The sequence below is a fragment of the Crotalus tigris genome, unplaced genomic scaffold (genome assembly GCF_016545835.1).
Source record: "Crotalus tigris isolate CLP2741 ecotype Arizona unplaced genomic scaffold, ASM1654583v1 scf7180000024286.1529876, whole genome shotgun sequence".
In the NCBI taxonomy this organism is placed as follows: Eukaryota; Metazoa; Chordata; class Lepidosauria; order Squamata; family Viperidae; genus Crotalus; species Crotalus tigris.
The window spans coordinates 875,405-892,312 of record NW_024100459.1 but is presented as its reverse complement, the minus strand read 5'-3'; the positions used below and the strand labels follow the sequence as shown (position 1 = coordinate 892,312).

The 16,908-nt window shown below is 38.0% G+C and overlaps 1 protein-coding gene across 1 annotated transcript in view; it reads left to right on the top strand.

Annotated features, from left to right (window-relative positions):
- The window catches only part of ITPKA (inositol-trisphosphate 3-kinase A), a 56,279-nt gene extending 46,307 nt beyond the window's left edge, over positions 1-9,972 (top strand). The window contains exons 3-7 of the mRNA XM_039323880.1: positions 140-353; positions 2,632-2,836; positions 5,071-5,172; positions 8,042-8,113; positions 9,406-9,972. Coding sequence (XP_039179814.1) covers positions 140-353; positions 2,632-2,836; positions 5,071-5,172; positions 8,042-8,113; positions 9,406-9,609 — 797 coding nt within the window. The 3' untranslated portion in view covers positions 9,610-9,972. The remainder of the gene's footprint in view (positions 1-139; positions 354-2,631; positions 2,837-5,070; positions 5,173-8,041; positions 8,114-9,405) is intronic.
- The last annotated feature ends 6,936 nt before the right edge of the window (positions 9,973-16,908 follow it).

Sequence of the window (16,908 nt, the reverse complement as noted above, 5' to 3'; positions counted from 1 at the left end):
TCAGCTTCCTCGGCCTGACAGGCTGTTTATTGCCTGGTTTTCTTTATCTTGGGTTATTTAGTGATAGTGGGGATACTGCAATTGAACTGTGGGGAGAGGCCTTTGAAAATTCCATGACATCATGGTTCTGTTTCTGCAGGAAGTTTCAAAGCAGCCGATGGTGGGACGATTCTGAAACGCCACTGTGAGAATGAGGAGAAGTGCTTTAAACTGCTGATGAAAGATTCACTACGTTCCTGTGTCCCTGTATTCCATGGTGTGGTGGAGAGAGATGGCGAGTCCTATTTACAGTTGGATGATCTTCTAGCTAATTTTGAAGGGCCTTGTGTGATGGATTGTAAAATGGGAGTCAGGTGGGAGATCTTAAACAAAGCTTCCCATCTCATTGTGGATAATTTGTTTGATAATTTGGATAATTTGGAAGCTAGATATTCTTAGGGTGTTCATGGAAGGTCAACAACAGAACTTCATAGCAGATCCCTTCTACTATATTCTTAGTTCTGGACATTTTTGAAAAATAACTATTTAAGAAACAGCATCAGCATCTGTAATTTAAGCTCCCCTATAAGCTGCTTGGTTTTTCCTTTTAGGGTTATTAATATAGCTTCAATTTTTAAATTTTGTAGTTTTATTGCCAAAAACAATCCTGAAACAAGGGTATGTCCAGATCGTCTGCCTATCCATAAATGGCCAATGTTTTCTTTATAAAGAACATCACTTTCCAAACCCCATATTATTTTTGGAAACTGAACTGCATATAGGACTCATTCATGGAAGTGAATGGCATTTTATAGCAAGATGTAATCAGCTTGGACACATCCATAGCAAGAATAATAGAAGAATTGATACTGTTTCATTTTGGTCAAGTTGCAGCTGAATTATCTCTGAGCTTGCTGTCAGGTCTCACAATCAAATTATGAACTATGCACTGGGTAAAGGAACATGAATTGATTGCATGTGTGTGGTAATACAAGCAGAACTGAATTGTCACAACTTGCCCTTTTGTGTTTCTAGAGATTTTTTTGTTCAACATACAAACACATCATACTACTTATTTTGGGATAAGTAACACTATGCACAGAATGTGGTTTTAGAATATACTTGAAGCAGGATTTCATTAAATTAAATCTCTAAGTATATGTCTATTTTGCATTGTAAAATTGTCCTCCCTACCATAAAAAGTTACTCAGATTTTATAATAGCAAGTTTTGAATCTAAAAGAAATATTTACATTGTCCTGATGAAAATGTATTGTTGCCTTGTTTCTTCCTACCGTATACTAAATAACAGCTTTTTTTGACAACTGCTCTGTCCAAAATTTTATGCTCCTAGTCAACAAAAAGTGGTTTGAAAACGTTGGAAAAGTTATACAATTCTTTGAAATATATTTAAATATTTCTCATCAAATTGTTTCTCTCCCACCCCCATCAGTACTCCTCAAACAAGTTAAAGACTAAAAGTTAATAGTGAAGAATTCTTTTCTTTTGAAATAGATAAAAAAAAAACTTTAATCAAAAGAGTTTTAGAATATACCCTCTATACCAGTGATGGCGAACCTTTTAGAGACCGAGTGCCCAAACTACAACCCAAAACCCACTTAAGTATCATCGGGTGCTGGGTGGGCGTGGCCCATTGGGTGAGCGTGGCTGCGGTGGTAATGGTGGGACTAAAAAGTTCAATCAATCAATTTCAACTTTGCAAGATCTTTTTTTTTCCTGCGAGAAGTTGAAATTGATTGATTGAACTTTTTTTTTTTGCACACGGCAGCGGAGGCCTAAAGCAAAAAGATTTTATAAAACCCAGCTGAAAGCCTAGGACTGGGGCGACGGCACACGTGCCCACAGAGGGTTCTGAGTGCCGCCTCTGGCACCTGTGCCATAGGTTCGCCACCACTGCTCTATACATTTCTCAGTTAAATAAATTGATTTTTTTTCTTTTTTTTCTTCTGATTTTATACTTCTAGAGCTGGATAGTTTCATATTTGGAAAAAACTGTGTGTAATCAGTTTTCTTTTCAATATGTTTTTGTGATCTGTCTGAGTCTGTCATAAGATATCATAGATGGTATTCCATTTTGAATGAGATCAATTGGCTATACTAAGAGGCCAATGCATTCTTGTTAAGATTACTTAACATATACTGTACATCTATATATTTTTTTTCTATAAATGTCTCAAAGCAATTTACAATCTAGAAAATCAATTAAAACAATTAAAAGAAAATCAGTATAGAACTCTTATCCTGTTAAAAAGAAAGGGAGAAAAACCAATAATGATGTTACTTAGTTTGGGGAAATGAAATGTCTGCAAGAAAACAACCAAGCTTGGAGAACACCAAGGACCCCTCTCCTAAAATCTTAAATCATTCCGATGCTTTTGATTTAAGGTATCTTCTTGGATTTGAAGAAAAACTAAAATCCTGTTGGCTATGCCCTTTTTCCTCTTTCCCACACTGTAGCTGGCCTGATCTTAATCTAAATAACCTTGAAAAGAGAACTCTGCTTTGGTTGCTAATTCATTTTGCCTGTAACTGGAATGGTGCATTATATGAGCTAGACAGCATGGAATAAGAAATAGCTTTTGTTGTAGTTGCTGGAGTTAGAGAAATGCTCAACGTCCCATTGTTTTTGTAGGACATACTTGGAGGAAGAATTGACTAAAGCACGAGAAAAACCCAAGCTTCGTAAAGATATGTATAAGAAGATGATAGACGTGGATCCTTTGGCACCCACTGCTGAAGAAAACGCTCAGCATGCAGTGACCAAACCTCGGTACATGCAGTGGAGGGAGACCATCAGCTCCAGTGCTAGCCAGGGTTTCAGGATCGAAGGGATAAAGGTAAGAAATCTTCCCTAGCCTTTCCTGTTTGAAGCATTTGTTCTGGTGCGCTTTTCAGGAGCTTCCATAGTTACGTGTCCTTCATGGCCACACCTGGGTGACAGTGTCTGGTCTCAGAAGTTATGTAGGACAGCCTGGTTGGTTATTGGATGAGAAGCCAGCAGGAAATAGAAACATGTAGATTTGTACTTGATGTCAGTGCGCTCAAGGAAAGTATCTTGGAATATATAACCCTATCTCTCTCACACACAAGGATAGACACACACATACAATGGCAGGATAGCATATTTAGCTGGTTTGGATTACAGTTTTTACAGCTACTTACCATTGGCTATATTGGCTATCAACCAAGGCTGATGAAAATGATATTCTGCACAGTTTATAGAGCATCAGATGAACTAGCTGAACTAGTTGCTAATAAAAGCAACAACAACAAAACAAACATCTCCATCAAAAGGGAAGCAAAAGACAAGGATACAGTTGTTTCTTGCCTGGGAAATAGTAATCTTGTTAGAAGCTTGAATTAAAAATGTCAGCTTTGATATTAATAAGTTTCCGTATCACACACTATATGTAAATATACGTATGCTAGTGCTGGAGAGAACTTGGGTCTCTCTGGGGCCAACCCAGGGGCCCTTGATGCTGTATCCCTCTGGCCCTTAGCACTTTGGCTCTCATTCTGTTGAATAGGTTTAGACTTCCGAAAGATTCTCTTTGTGCATCTTCCCAGCATCTCAGGTTTTGATGTTAGCAAAAACATTTGGAGGGTTCTGTCAGATTTTCTCCTTACGATGAGTTATATGCTGGTACGTAATAGATAATGTGCCATCTGGCAATAGGCAGAGAGAATTCTTTCACTGTACTCACTGAGTTCATCAGAGTTCTGCTAGATTTCTCTGCCCACGATGCGCCCAGCCGTTGCATAATGTTCTTGTGTCTTGTCAGGCATATGCATTTGGATCTTTGCCAGACTCACCCACCCTATTGGAGCAAAAGTGTTTATTTTGAAGGAGAAGAAGCTATTAAAGGGGAGGGTAGTAGATGCCTGCCTGCCATCGACCATAGATTTTACTCAGATATAATTGCATCAGTATGAATATACAGAATAACAAATTTCACTGGACATTCACCTACAGAAAAAGCTAAAATGTATACAGATGCGTGATTTTTTAAAAAAGATCTTGCATATTTCATAGTAAGAAACATGGTTTTAAGCTGCAGTATTCTTTCTATAAATGCTAACAGTCGTTCCAGTCCCTTTCTAATGATCTGGATGCAGAGTTACACTTAAGGGCAAATGATTGAAATAAATGGGACTTGAAAAAGTTCAGGCTAAAGGAATCCCACCAATTATTCCAATGAATTAACTTTTAACCATGACTCAGAGTAATTACTGACTTGGTATCAGTATCACTTTGGATAGCAAGATGGGCGACATAAATAAAATAAAATGAAATAAAATACTATTCCAAAATATATCTTGTATCACAAAAAGACATTTGTCTCTTGTCTTTCTTCTTAGGTTCTTAATCCCATCCTTCCCTGTTCCCACTTTTGCAAGAGAAATTAGTCTGAGTATGTGAGTGAGCCAGGGTCTTCAGGGAGTTTCATGATAAGTGTGAATTTGAACTTGATGTCTGCAGTGCAACAGTTTAACCCCATCTTCTGGAGAACTGAACTGCAGCTACATCTGTCAGTATATGCACTGGGAGGATGCCAAGCTAGAAAGGACTCTGTGTATGTCTATATGTCTGTGTGCACCTTCAAGTCAGTGTTAACTCCTGGCAATTGCCTGGACAAGTCCTTGAAGTTTTATTGGCAAGATTTCAGAAAGGGGTTGCCATTGCCTCATTCTTCCTAGGGCCAAGAGAGAATGACTAGCCAAGGTCATCCTGCTGACTTTGGACCTAAGACGGGATTAGAACTCATGGTCTTCAGGTTTCTAACCTGATGCTTTAATCTCTTGACCAAACTGATTCTCTATTTAGTTGGGAGGATTACTAATCAGCTATGCTGTTAGATGTAGATTTTAGTGGATAATACACACAACTAGTTATGCCATACTAGTGGAGCTACTTGAAGTTGCGTCAAAAGAAGAGTTCTCCACCTGGGTATCTCTTGGCTCCAGTGTTTGAGTACCTTGTTTGAGACTTCCTCCTTTCTTTAGTCTCTTTCCTGGTTTCTTCTTTCCACTGCCTGCAGAATGACTCCCCCCACCTTTTTAATATTTACAGAAGGCTGATGGGACTTGTAATACCAACTTCAAGACAACAAAGACACGAGAACAAGTTTTCCAGGTTTTTGTGGAATTCATTAAGGGAAACACAACTATATTGGTAAGCTAAGCATGGAAGTTTGGGATGACAGTTTTAATTCTTGATTAGGGTTTGCTGACAAAGAGGAATTGCCAAACGGGTGTGGGATTTTTGTGGACAATTTTTTACAAGGAGCCGGGATGCCATTATTACCATCAAAAGAGATCTTAAGAATTTGTTTAAAAAAGTCTCTTCGGATTTTTCTTTTAAATCAGAATCTCAAATGTGTTTTTTCATGAGGCAACTGGGCTTTTTTTTTTCCTTCTTTCTTTTTTCCTTTGAAGACATTTTGCTTCTCATCCAAGAAGCTTCTTCAGCTCTGACTGGATGGTGGGGAATGGAAGGATTTATATATGAAATTTACAGAAAACCCCCACACACAGATCAATATTTACATTTTGATTCTTATTACCCACTGGAGCACAAAATGGAAGTTATAAGAACCCTACACTACTGAGCTGAAGGTCTGTCTACCAGCAAAGATGGAAAAGAAAACAAAAAAATTAAAACATATCAAGGAAGCCCTCAGAACTTGGGGCTATCCCAAGTGGGCGTTCATCAAATCCCAAAAAAAGACCCAACAGGAACTCCTCCCTATCAGACAAAGAAGAAAACAATAAATGAAGCAATGTAGTCATTCCACGCGTTGCAGGAATATCAGAAAAGCTCAGAAGGATCTTCAGCCAACACAACATACATGCACACTTCAAATCCAAGAATACACTAAGGCAGAAGCTTGTCCAACCCAAGGACAAAACACGTAGACACAAACTGAGCAACGTGGCATATGTAGTACAGTGCAGTGAGCCATGTGCAGATCTGTACATTGGGAAAACAAAACAACCACTTCATAAATGAATGGCACAACATAGGAGAACAAACCCATCAGGACAAGATTCAGCAGTCCATCTGCATTTAAAAGAAAAAGACCATTCTATCGAAGACAGCGAAGTCCACATTTTGGACAGAGAGGACTGCTGGTTTGAAAGGGGGGGGGGTCAAAGAGACCATCTGTGTCAAAATTGAACAGCCTCCTCTCAACAGAGGGGGAAGGATACGACATCATCTTCAGTCTACAACACAGTCCTTTCAAAGGTTCCAAGAAGGCACCACACCCTTTTGCACTACTTAGGTGACCTGATGACACAGATAAGCCTCTGGGTGGCATCAACGATTCTCTAAAAGAATGCAAATGTCCAGCTGTCTGCAAGGAATATAAATCCTTCCATTCCTCACCATCCAGTCAGAATTAAAGAAGCTTCTTGGATGAGAAGCAAAACATCTTCAAAGAAAAAAGAAAAAGAAAGAAAAGGAAGGAAGGAAGGAAGGAAGGAAGGAAGGAAGGAAAGAGAGAGAGAGAAAGAAAGAAAGAAAGAAAGAAAGAAAGAAAGAAAGAAAGAAAGAAAGAAAGAAAGAAAGAAAGAAAAAGAGTAAGTCCAAGTTGCCTTGTGAAAAAGCACGTTTGGGTCAACCATGACCTGGATGACTGAATATCTCCATAGACTTTTAAATCAGTATCGTACCAGGGTGGAATGGAGTAGTCTGATCTGTCTTAGATGCAGGCAATAAGAGAGATGCTGCCAAAGATGAAGAGCAGGTTAGCAGAAGGAGTACAGTGTGGTTGCTTTTTTGGCTGTTGCTGCACATTGCTGGCTCATGGTTAAGTGATTGTCTACTAGGACTCCAAGGTCCCTTTCACAGTTACTGTTTTTAAGCCAGGTCTCGCTCAATCTATACTTGTACCTTTTGATTTTTCCTGCCTAAATGTAAAACTTTGCTTTTCTCCACATTGAAACTCATTTTGTTGGATAGGGCCCAACAAAGTTTGTCAAGATCTTTTTGCATCCTGAGTTTGTCTTCTGGGGTGTTGGCTACTCCTGTCAGTTTGGTATCATCTGCAAATTTGATGAGTTCCCCTTCAATTCCCTCATTTAAGTCATTAATGAAGATATTGAAGAGTACTGGACCTAGGATGGAACCTTGTGGTACCCCACTGCTTACTTCTCTCCATGTGGATGTAGTGCCGTTGAGGACTACTCGTTGTGTTCGGTTTGCCAGCCAGCTACAAATCTATCTGGTGGTGATATTGTCTATTCCACCTTTTTGTAGCTTACCAAGGAGTAGGTTGTGGTCTACTTTATCAAATGCCTTACTGAAATCTAAGTATACTATGTCCACAGCATTTCGCTGGTCTACTAGTCACTTTGTCAAAGAATGAAATAAGATTGGTTTGGCATGATCTGTTTTAACAAACCCATACTGGCTACTAGTTATAGTACTATATATACTATATATACTAGTTTGTTTGCTTCTAGTTGTTCGCAGATCTGTTTTTTGATGATCTTTTCTAGGATCTTCCCAGGTTGATGTTTAACTGTTTGGTCTGGTTTTTTTCCTGGCTACCTGATCCTCCTTTGTGCAAGATCTAGTACTACTTGAAGAGCAGGTGCAGAAGATGAGGCTGTGAAACGGCAGATTCCCTTTTATTATATATGAAAATACTGGATCAGATTGTTTATGGAGATTTGAAGTAAAATGTCAGCAGTATATTGCTTACACTCAGTAAGGCCTCTGCTAACAGCAGCTAGCAGGTTCAGCAGAGATACTATTGCATCAAAGATGGGAAAAGAGATGATAGAAAAAGAACATAGGGATTGGCAGGGTGGACATTCTGTTATAGTTTTCTGTCAGCTCTAGGATGGGTAGCAAATACTTTAGCTCGGCAGTCAGGAATTAGGTTTCTGCAAAATTGTTGGTAGACTGTTTCTCAGATGGCTCAATGACAATATAATTTCTGATGTTCCCCCCACACTATTGTATTAATCTTCCTTTTGCCTATGTGGCAGAAATACTTTTAAATGATTCACTGCTTCTGTTCTATTTTGGACAGAAAAAATATTTAAAGCGTCTGTGTGAAATTCGTGGCATCCTTGAGTCTTCTGTCTTCTTTAAACAACACGAGGTGAGTTGCTCTGATTGCTCTAGTAAGAAGAGGTATATTTAATTAAACATGCATTTATATTATCTGCTTCTATTCAATAATTACAAGAAATTTTAAATACAAATGTGCTAAAATGTAACACAAAGGCCATCTAGTTCCAGTGCCTTTTTCCAATACAAAACCTCTCTTTCTGTGAATCAGCCTGAAACCAAATTATGATGCAGCTTAGGAAAAAAAGCTGGGAATGACATGCTGAAACAGCGTATAGCCAAGCCTTGTTGCTTGTTACAAAAGATGTCTGATACATATGCAAGGAATCTAAATTGGTGGGCCAATTCAAGAATCTCTTAATGGCCGTGGCTTCAAAAATGGAAATGTATGCCTGAATAAGCTTCCTTGTATCTAATATAAAAAACAAAACATTGAAAGATCTCTATTGCCTTCAACCCATTGCCTTCAACAGTGTTAGCTATTTAGCTCTGTGTCTATAATATTCAGGTGAAAGCTATAAAGATGCCATTTATACTGTATGCTCCTTTTTTATCTTGAAGTTGAAACTAAACTAGTGAATATAAAATAATCCTAGTAAATATTGTTTATGGCTGTTTTATGTATGAATTAAGCAGTTGCCTACTATTACCTACTGTACAATAAACAATATTATCTTAAAAGACCCAGGAAGTGTGCCTTCTCTTTTATAGTAGTAAATGCGAATCCCGGGTATATTCATATTGAGAAAAGTAGTCGAACACCAGGATAAATAACAGTTGTTAGTTTATTAAACAGTTGTTTTTATATTTATCCCACTGTTCAACTACTTTTCTCAACACACACACACACACACACACACACACGTGTGTGTGTGATTTTATCCCAATCTAATGATTTTCAAGAAATCACTAAAACGTGATTGTTTTCACAGCCCTGGGAATACATTGGTTGTGGAGTCCCCATTATTTAAATTTGGTTTTATAGTTAGTTATATTGTTTCTCTGGTGGGCTATGATTTCTTTTTCTGTAGGGTGGGTGTTTTTTAGTTTGTAAGTTGCTAAGAAGTTGGATAAATTGGATAAATCAATCAATCCCACAAAATCCAATTTTCTGTCGAGATAAGTCTTTGTTGGACAGACCATGTAGAACATTTGTGGGTTTTATTAGTCAAAGGATGCACACATTTCTTTATAAACTAGTAGTGTGTTGGTTCTAACTATATGAAGAGTAGAATCATCAGTCAATATTTATGTGTAACAGGTTCAGGAAATTTAATAAATCAGCTTTTGGCCTTCATCTCTGTCTCTTTCTGTTTTCTGTAGGTAATTGGAAGTTCACTGTTATTTGTGCACGATGAAAGTGAACGTGCTAATGTGTGGCTCATTGATTTTGGAAAGACTACCTTTCTTCCAGATGGGCAAATCTTGGACCACAGGATTGCTTGGCAAGAAGGGAACCGGGAAGATGGATATTTATTTGGACTGGACAATTTAATTGATATCTTAGAAAGTATGTTGGAGAGATGAGAAATACTAACTTGAAGTTGCTAACTTTTCTAGAATTGCTCCCTCCGAAGCCTTTTAAAATTCTTCCAAGACTCTGGGGGGTCCAGAACATGGAATACTCCAGCAAAAAAAGATGTAATTCCTAACAAGCCATGAAACCTAAACAGTTCAGAAGCTAATTTTGAATGCACCAAGCAAACATAAGATTTATGCAAGAAATAGGATGATTGTGAACATTGGGATGATGATCAGAACATTTGCTTACATGTGAACCAACTAATTCAGTATTGCTGTTTATTGACCTTGGGCATAGAGTAAAAAAAATATATATCAGAGCTCTCCTTTTCAAAGAAGAAATCTTCAGAACTAACAAGCAGGTTTTCCTCCTTTTTCCAGCGTTTACACTGTAAATATTTCCGTGTTCACATATGTGCAACACATCTTGGAACTTGGTGCAGAATATACAGATTCATAGTTTTCCTTTTTTTAAAAAACACAAATACTTTAGTTTCTATTCTTGTACAGAAAAAAAATTGAAAATATGCACAGAATGCTGCTGAAGCTTCAGAAACCAAATGGCCTCTCATAGACAATGCAAGAGTTTGTTCTTGATCCTACCCACACTCTGTCTAACTTTCTTTGCTAGGCCACATTTCCTTTGAATTAGTTTTTTTCCCCATCCTGTCCCTCCAAAAATATGCACTTTGTCAATACAGTTGCCCCTTCTAAATATTGCATACCAAATTAACCTGTTTAACTTGCTCACATCTATGTATAGATAGGTTTTTAAATTGCCATATATAAAGAACTCTGGGTATAATTGACATCAAATCAGTTCATGCAAAGGACATTAATTGGAATATTTATTCTGTTTCAGATTTAGGCTTGAGTGAGTATCTGTCTTTGTGTGATTGATTCTCTCTGGTAGAGATGGTAAAACAATGGTAAAAACTAAAATTTTGGTTCTCATCTCAAAGATTTTGGTTCCCATCTAATTGCATTAAATGCAGCCTTGTTATCCAGCGATAAAACAGTTTAATCACAAAGTGGCTTCCTCGCTTTGCATTTCTGTTTGAGTCTATTAGCAGGCTTTTGCGAGGTGTAAGGGAAAAATGATCAAGCCGGATGTTTGGGAGTGTGTGTGTTTCAGATTTTTGATGCCTAGGCTTTGTGTTAAAAATCCACTCAATAGATCAGCTAAATCTGGTACATTTAATTGATTGTTTGGATAAGGAAGTGAATGTAACAAAAGAGAAACTTTGCAATATTAATTCCTGATTCTTGTGATTTGAAGTAGCCTTAAAGTCACACTGATCAAAAATTAAGATGGGCTGATTTTACAGAGTATATTCTCCTGTTTGCTACAGTATAGACCAGTGATGGCGAACCTTTTAGACACTGAGTGCCCCAAAACTGCCCCCGCCTCTGTCCCGTCCCTGCCCTGCCCCACCCGCCCCGCCCCGACCCACCCACCCGCAGAGCCATTCACCTCCATCGCCCGCCGCAGATCGCCCAGGCAGCCCAGCAGTGCCATGGCAGCTATGCCCTCCGCCCGCATCCTGCAGCAATATCTGCGCACGATGGGGCTCAAGGGCAGTGTCTCGTCCCCGCTGCTTGGCTGCCATGTCCTTGGCTGTGCTGCTCTATGCGGGCCACGCTCAGGGCGACTCTCTGGGGGGGCTGCTGGTGAGTGGGGCCGCGGGGGGAGGCGGGGCTGGGGCGATGGCACATGTGCCCACAGAGAGGGCTCTGAGTGCTGCCTCTGGCATGTGTTCCATAGGTTCGCCACCACTGGTATAGCCATATAAATTCAGTGATAATGTGACCTAACATTTTTTGCTCTATGCTACTATGATTCAAGGCTTTGGGTGTGCTTGCTTGGAGTTCTCTTAGACCTATAGCAAACCTGAAGGTATCTTCTGTCAATAACAGAGGAATAAAAAGTAGTCCTTATGTATCGATTGGGTGACCATCATACATACCTCTACATACATTTCTGTGACCATCTCTGCAATTCAACAGCATGTTAGTGTCATCTTAAGGGCTAGAGCTACCAAAATACTTTTCAGCTTTTCAAATATTTGAGGCCAATTTTCATTTGACATAGTATTTAATTATCTTTTTCTCCATAGAACAGTAAGAGAGAAGCTTTCTCATCCTTAGTGAAATGGACAAGGTTGAAAATGTGACCCACTTTTCCAGTTTTAGAGTGAAATGGCATCTGCTTCTCCCCTTAAAGTCTGAAGACTTTAGGGAAAAAATAATACTTTCCTAATGTTTTGGTTGGTGCAGGAGAGCATATTAAGTGGTAATATTAAATTTAAAAAATGGGCTAAAAATTCAGCCTCACACACTTTTGAGAGATTCTGGAGACTGCACATTACTGTAAATGCTAAGAGCATTTGTGTTTTCTCCACTCTTCCTGTGTAGGCAGTCTGATGAGCATTAATTAAAAAAAATGACCTGCCATTTGCTTGTCAGTTTCAGCAGACTCACAAGTTAGTTTCAGTCACTCCAGTTCATTCATCTCCATATCTCTTTTGGTCTAATTGCAGAATGGGTGAGATGATATAAACATTTTGTTATTTCATGCTGAAAAAACCCCCACAAAAAGTAGAAGGCTCTGATGTACACTAAAAAGCAGATAAATAAAATAAATCCTCACTTATTTATAGGTAAGTTCTTGAGAAATAAATTGAAGCTGTCCAGGCAGCACCACCACTATTTTGTTGAAGAATTCAAAATTGCTGCTCACAGTTTTAAACTTCAATAGCAACCCCTGAGTGTAATGTGAGAACCTTCTGAAATAACTAATTTTAAATTAAACTTGTAATTGCCAGATTTTTTTTAAAATGGCTACTAAATATATTTTTATATATGTAGTTTATTTTTTAAGAAATAGATCTTACAGAGTTGATGCAGGATTAGATGGATGTAGAATTTTGTATGATAATTAGACACGGGATTGGAAATTATGATTTGGAACAAAATTATATAAAAAATGTATTTCAGCCCAAACATTCTTTGAGGTTTTTTTTTAATGAAAACAACTCATTTATATATTGCTGCTTCTTATACATGTTGAGAAAGAGATCAGAACACCAGAAAGTTTTATAATAAACTTTGTTTCTGACCTTCCATTCCATTTTCAAAGCATTCCAAGCCTATCCTTTCTCCAAAGCACCTCAGTTTGTCCCATCATGAGCCCAAGTGCAAGTCTTTCTTGGGGATGAGGCAGGAGAATGGCAGGCAGCTGCTCTCCGACTGAGGAGTGAAGAATGAAATAAATGAATAAAATCTGCATTTTAGCTGCCTCTGGGAAAAAAATGGCAGTCCAGACTTGGAATGTTGTTGTTTGAAATGCATCCCAGCCAGATTGTATGTCAAGGGCATGTCCGGATGCAGATATGCTATAACACTATAATGAGGTAGGAATTCATGGAACTAGATAGCAAAAGTGGCTTGGGAATAATTTTGTTTTCAATTTCTTTAGGGTTTTCTAAATGATAGATTGTTAGAGGGATATGCAGATGGTATCTTGGTGCACTCCAGGTTTTTTTAAGATTATGCATTTCAACATTCTTGGTTAATTCCAGGTAACTGGAAGTTACAAGAGTTTTGATTGAAAACATCTATGGTCACTATATTACCAATTCCTAGTAGAGGTTTCAAGGGAAGAGTTTAAAATAGAATCTTGTCAAATTTCATCTTGATAGATAACACTATAAAGGCAAGCAGAAGAAGTCTCCATAGATCCACCTTTCCCCCCAGAAAATGTTTTAATTAACCTCTGGTTTTGGTCTTGGGAGTTTAGAAATACTTAAGTATTTCTCTATAGTTATGTATAGAGACTCTCCTCTTCCTAAGATATATAAATTTTGCATCTGGTAATCCCTTACCTGTTCAAAGGCTTACTGAGTTTCTGTTGCCTTCTGCTATTTTATTTTCATCATCATGCTAGGTTGCCTCTCCATCTTAGATCTGATAGACAATCTGTAATTTCTGACTAGTTATTGCTCAGGTTATAGACATAAAAATACACAAAGGATAGCTTTTGTTTTTTCCAATTTTGCCTCTTTGTATCCCGATTGTTCCAAGCTCTCTGTGGTAGGATTGGCTTACCATATTTGATCATAATTATCTTCTCTGGTGCCTTTTACCTGTTTTATTAAAATGTGGTCCTTAGGACTATCTAAGAGAAAGAGATAGTTCTTAAAAAGATCCTAATCAAGGAAATTTTATGAAATATGTTTTGGTTTCCCATCCCATTTTAAAAGAAATGGTTGCCATACGTTTCAGAGAGGAAAATGACACACTGAAAAATACTTCAAATTCAGGGCCACAAACATTTCCTTCTCCTTACACCTTCCAAGAAATATTTTTCTATATTTTTAAAAAGTAACTGAGACATGCTTTTCACACAGGGTTGCTGTGAGACTACATATGTTGTAATGCATTTACTTAAGAGTTGAAAAGAAAAATGCAATATAGAGAATGGCAAATAATTTTGTACTTAAAAAAGAGTTTTACAATCCATTGAGAATTTAGAATTGTGGATTTTAAATGAAAAAAGGTATATTCAAACTGGATCCTCTCCTGTTGAATTCTATGAGTCATTAATGATGAGAAATAATGTTTTCGGATAGCCAGGTTGACTTTAACTACAACTCTAGTTTTATTACTACTAGCGTACAAAAAGCGTTTCATTTATAGACAATGTGCCAAACACTACACTGCAAAGAATTTGGGTGTCCTAATTGTATGGGTTTAAGAACCTGGTACTCAAGATATGCTATAACAAATAAATATAATTAAAAATATGTTCATTAAACTTTTATATTACATGTCCTCTTATTCTTGATATCATGTCTCTTTCTTTACTGGGGACAGATGAATGTCAAATTAGATAAATGCATACACAGTAGTAGTATTCAGAAAACGAATCTCTGGGATTCACAATATTTTCCTCAGACCCATAGTAGAGAAGGAAAGATTTTATTAATTATTAGTGGAGATACTATTATACAAGATTTGTTTTAAATGAAATAATATATTGCCATTGATATAAGTGGTGGGAAGGGGAACTGTAAAAAGGAAGTGATACAATAATCCTGAAATTCTAAAACTCTTATCAGAAGCACAAGAGAGATTTTCTTGTTTTGTTTCCTCTTTTTTTCTCTCTTGAAAACAACACTCCTTATCTTTACAAGGGAAAAATATGCATTGAGACCAACTTACTAGTTGATCTAACCTCCTTTCCCCTATAAGAATGTGGGGGTGCTAAGAAGAGTGTTGGAAACTGCACATGCTTTACTATTGCTCTACTTTTGGGCGGAGGTTGAGCTTTCCCTTTCTTGGAATGAGGTGGGATGATAAGAGCAATCTGACATATCAGTGTATCTCCCCAACAGTCTGGAATGCAAAAAATGCCCTCCCACTCTTCTGGCATAGTTTAAAATGATATCCTGAAACACCAGGCCAATCCATAGGGAGTAACAAAGCTGTCCCTGCTGGAGATATGCAAGGTACATCGCCTAGCCTAAGCCAATGCTGGTTAAAGTGAGATCCTCTAGAAGTCCCCAAGACCTCTCAAGGGTCCCACAAGGTCAAATTTATATGCCATCTTATATGGAAAAATAATACAATATTAAAATCCCCTCAAATGACTGTGTCTAGTTTAACGAAGAGAAGGACGAGAGGGGACATGATAGCAGTATTTCAATATCTCAGGGGCTGCCACAAAGAAGAGGGAGTTAAACTATTCCCCAAGGCGCCTGAAGGCAGGACGAGAAGCAACAGATGGAAACTAATCATGGAGAGAAGTAACCTAGAACTAAGGAGAAACTTCCTGACAGAACAATTAACCAATGGAACAACCTGTCTCCAGAAGCTGTGAATGCTCCAACACTGGAGGTTTTTAAGAAGAGACTGGACAGCCATTTGTCTGAAATGGTGTAGAGTTCCTGCCTGAGCAGGAGGTTGGACTCGATGACCTCCAAGGTCCCCTCCAACTTTATCATCCTCCTCCTCCTCCTCCTCATCATCATCATCAAATATGATCCATACAAACAAAACCTCTTTAGGTGTTCTCCATAATTTTTAAAACTGGGAAGATGTCAAGAGAGGAAAAAAGTTTAGAAAATGGTCTAGGGCCTAGGCCAGGGGTAGGCAACCTTGGCTCTTTTATGACTCATAGACTTCAACTCCCAGAATTCCTGAGCCAGCATAGCTGATTCAGGAATTCTGGGAGTTGAAGTCCATGAGTCATAAAAGAGCGGAGGTTGCCTACCCCTGGCCTAGGCAAACGGAATTGACGTGTTTTTCAAGTCCATGATGGGATGACATTCAAGAAACGAGTCCGGCATGTGCCTTCCTAATTCGCTGAACTAGAAGGAGGAGGAGGTACAGAACAATCGTCTTGCAAGTTTCTGTTTTTATAGCCAATCTTAGTAAAAGTAGTTTTAATATGCCTGTGGAGTTGACTTCCTGGTTTACTTTTGGGGATGACAGCATCACCCATATTTTCTAAAATGTAGATGAAAGCTGCTATGGGGACTGATGAACTGAGTTCTCATTAACATATCTTAATTGCAAATAGGCAAGGCTAATAAGATGGTTTCAATAATATTTTTTTCTTTTTGAAGTGATGGGAAATGTTATGTGGAATGAATAATGGAGTGGCATTTTCTTTCTTAAAAAACAATGAAATAATAAACATTTGTGACTGAGCATTCCCATTCTTCAGTTGTAACATAATGCCAAGATACACTCTGAAATATATGTGTGTTCTAGTGATGCAACTGAAAGGATTTATCTTTTTACAATTACTTTTATTGTATCAGTAAAAAGCAATGAAAGCATATAGTACTCTTCCATGCATTGTAGGGGGATTGATACTGCTATTTCCAAATAGCAATTTGGTTTATCGCAGAGGAATCTCATTTAAATTAACGTAAGCTTAATGTCATAAGTAACGTAGTTGCTCTGTTCTAAATATAACTAGAGGGTATTTTATTGCAGAATAGTCTTGCCTTAGCATGGAATTTTTTTTCTATTTATAATCCTCTGATCCTATACATACTGTTACCATAATTTTCCTTCCAAAGAACGCTTCAGAGGCTGGAAAGAGATGAAATAATTACAAATAAATAATTATAGTAATTATAATGAATATACGTGACCCAGGATAATGTTGCAGGATCCAATATGGGTCGGTCACTGGGACCAGAGGTTTAGTCTTCTGCATTTTTGGACTTGTGCTGGAGCCCATCCTCAGGGAACTTCTCTCTCACCATAATGTGTGACACATTCTGACGAGAG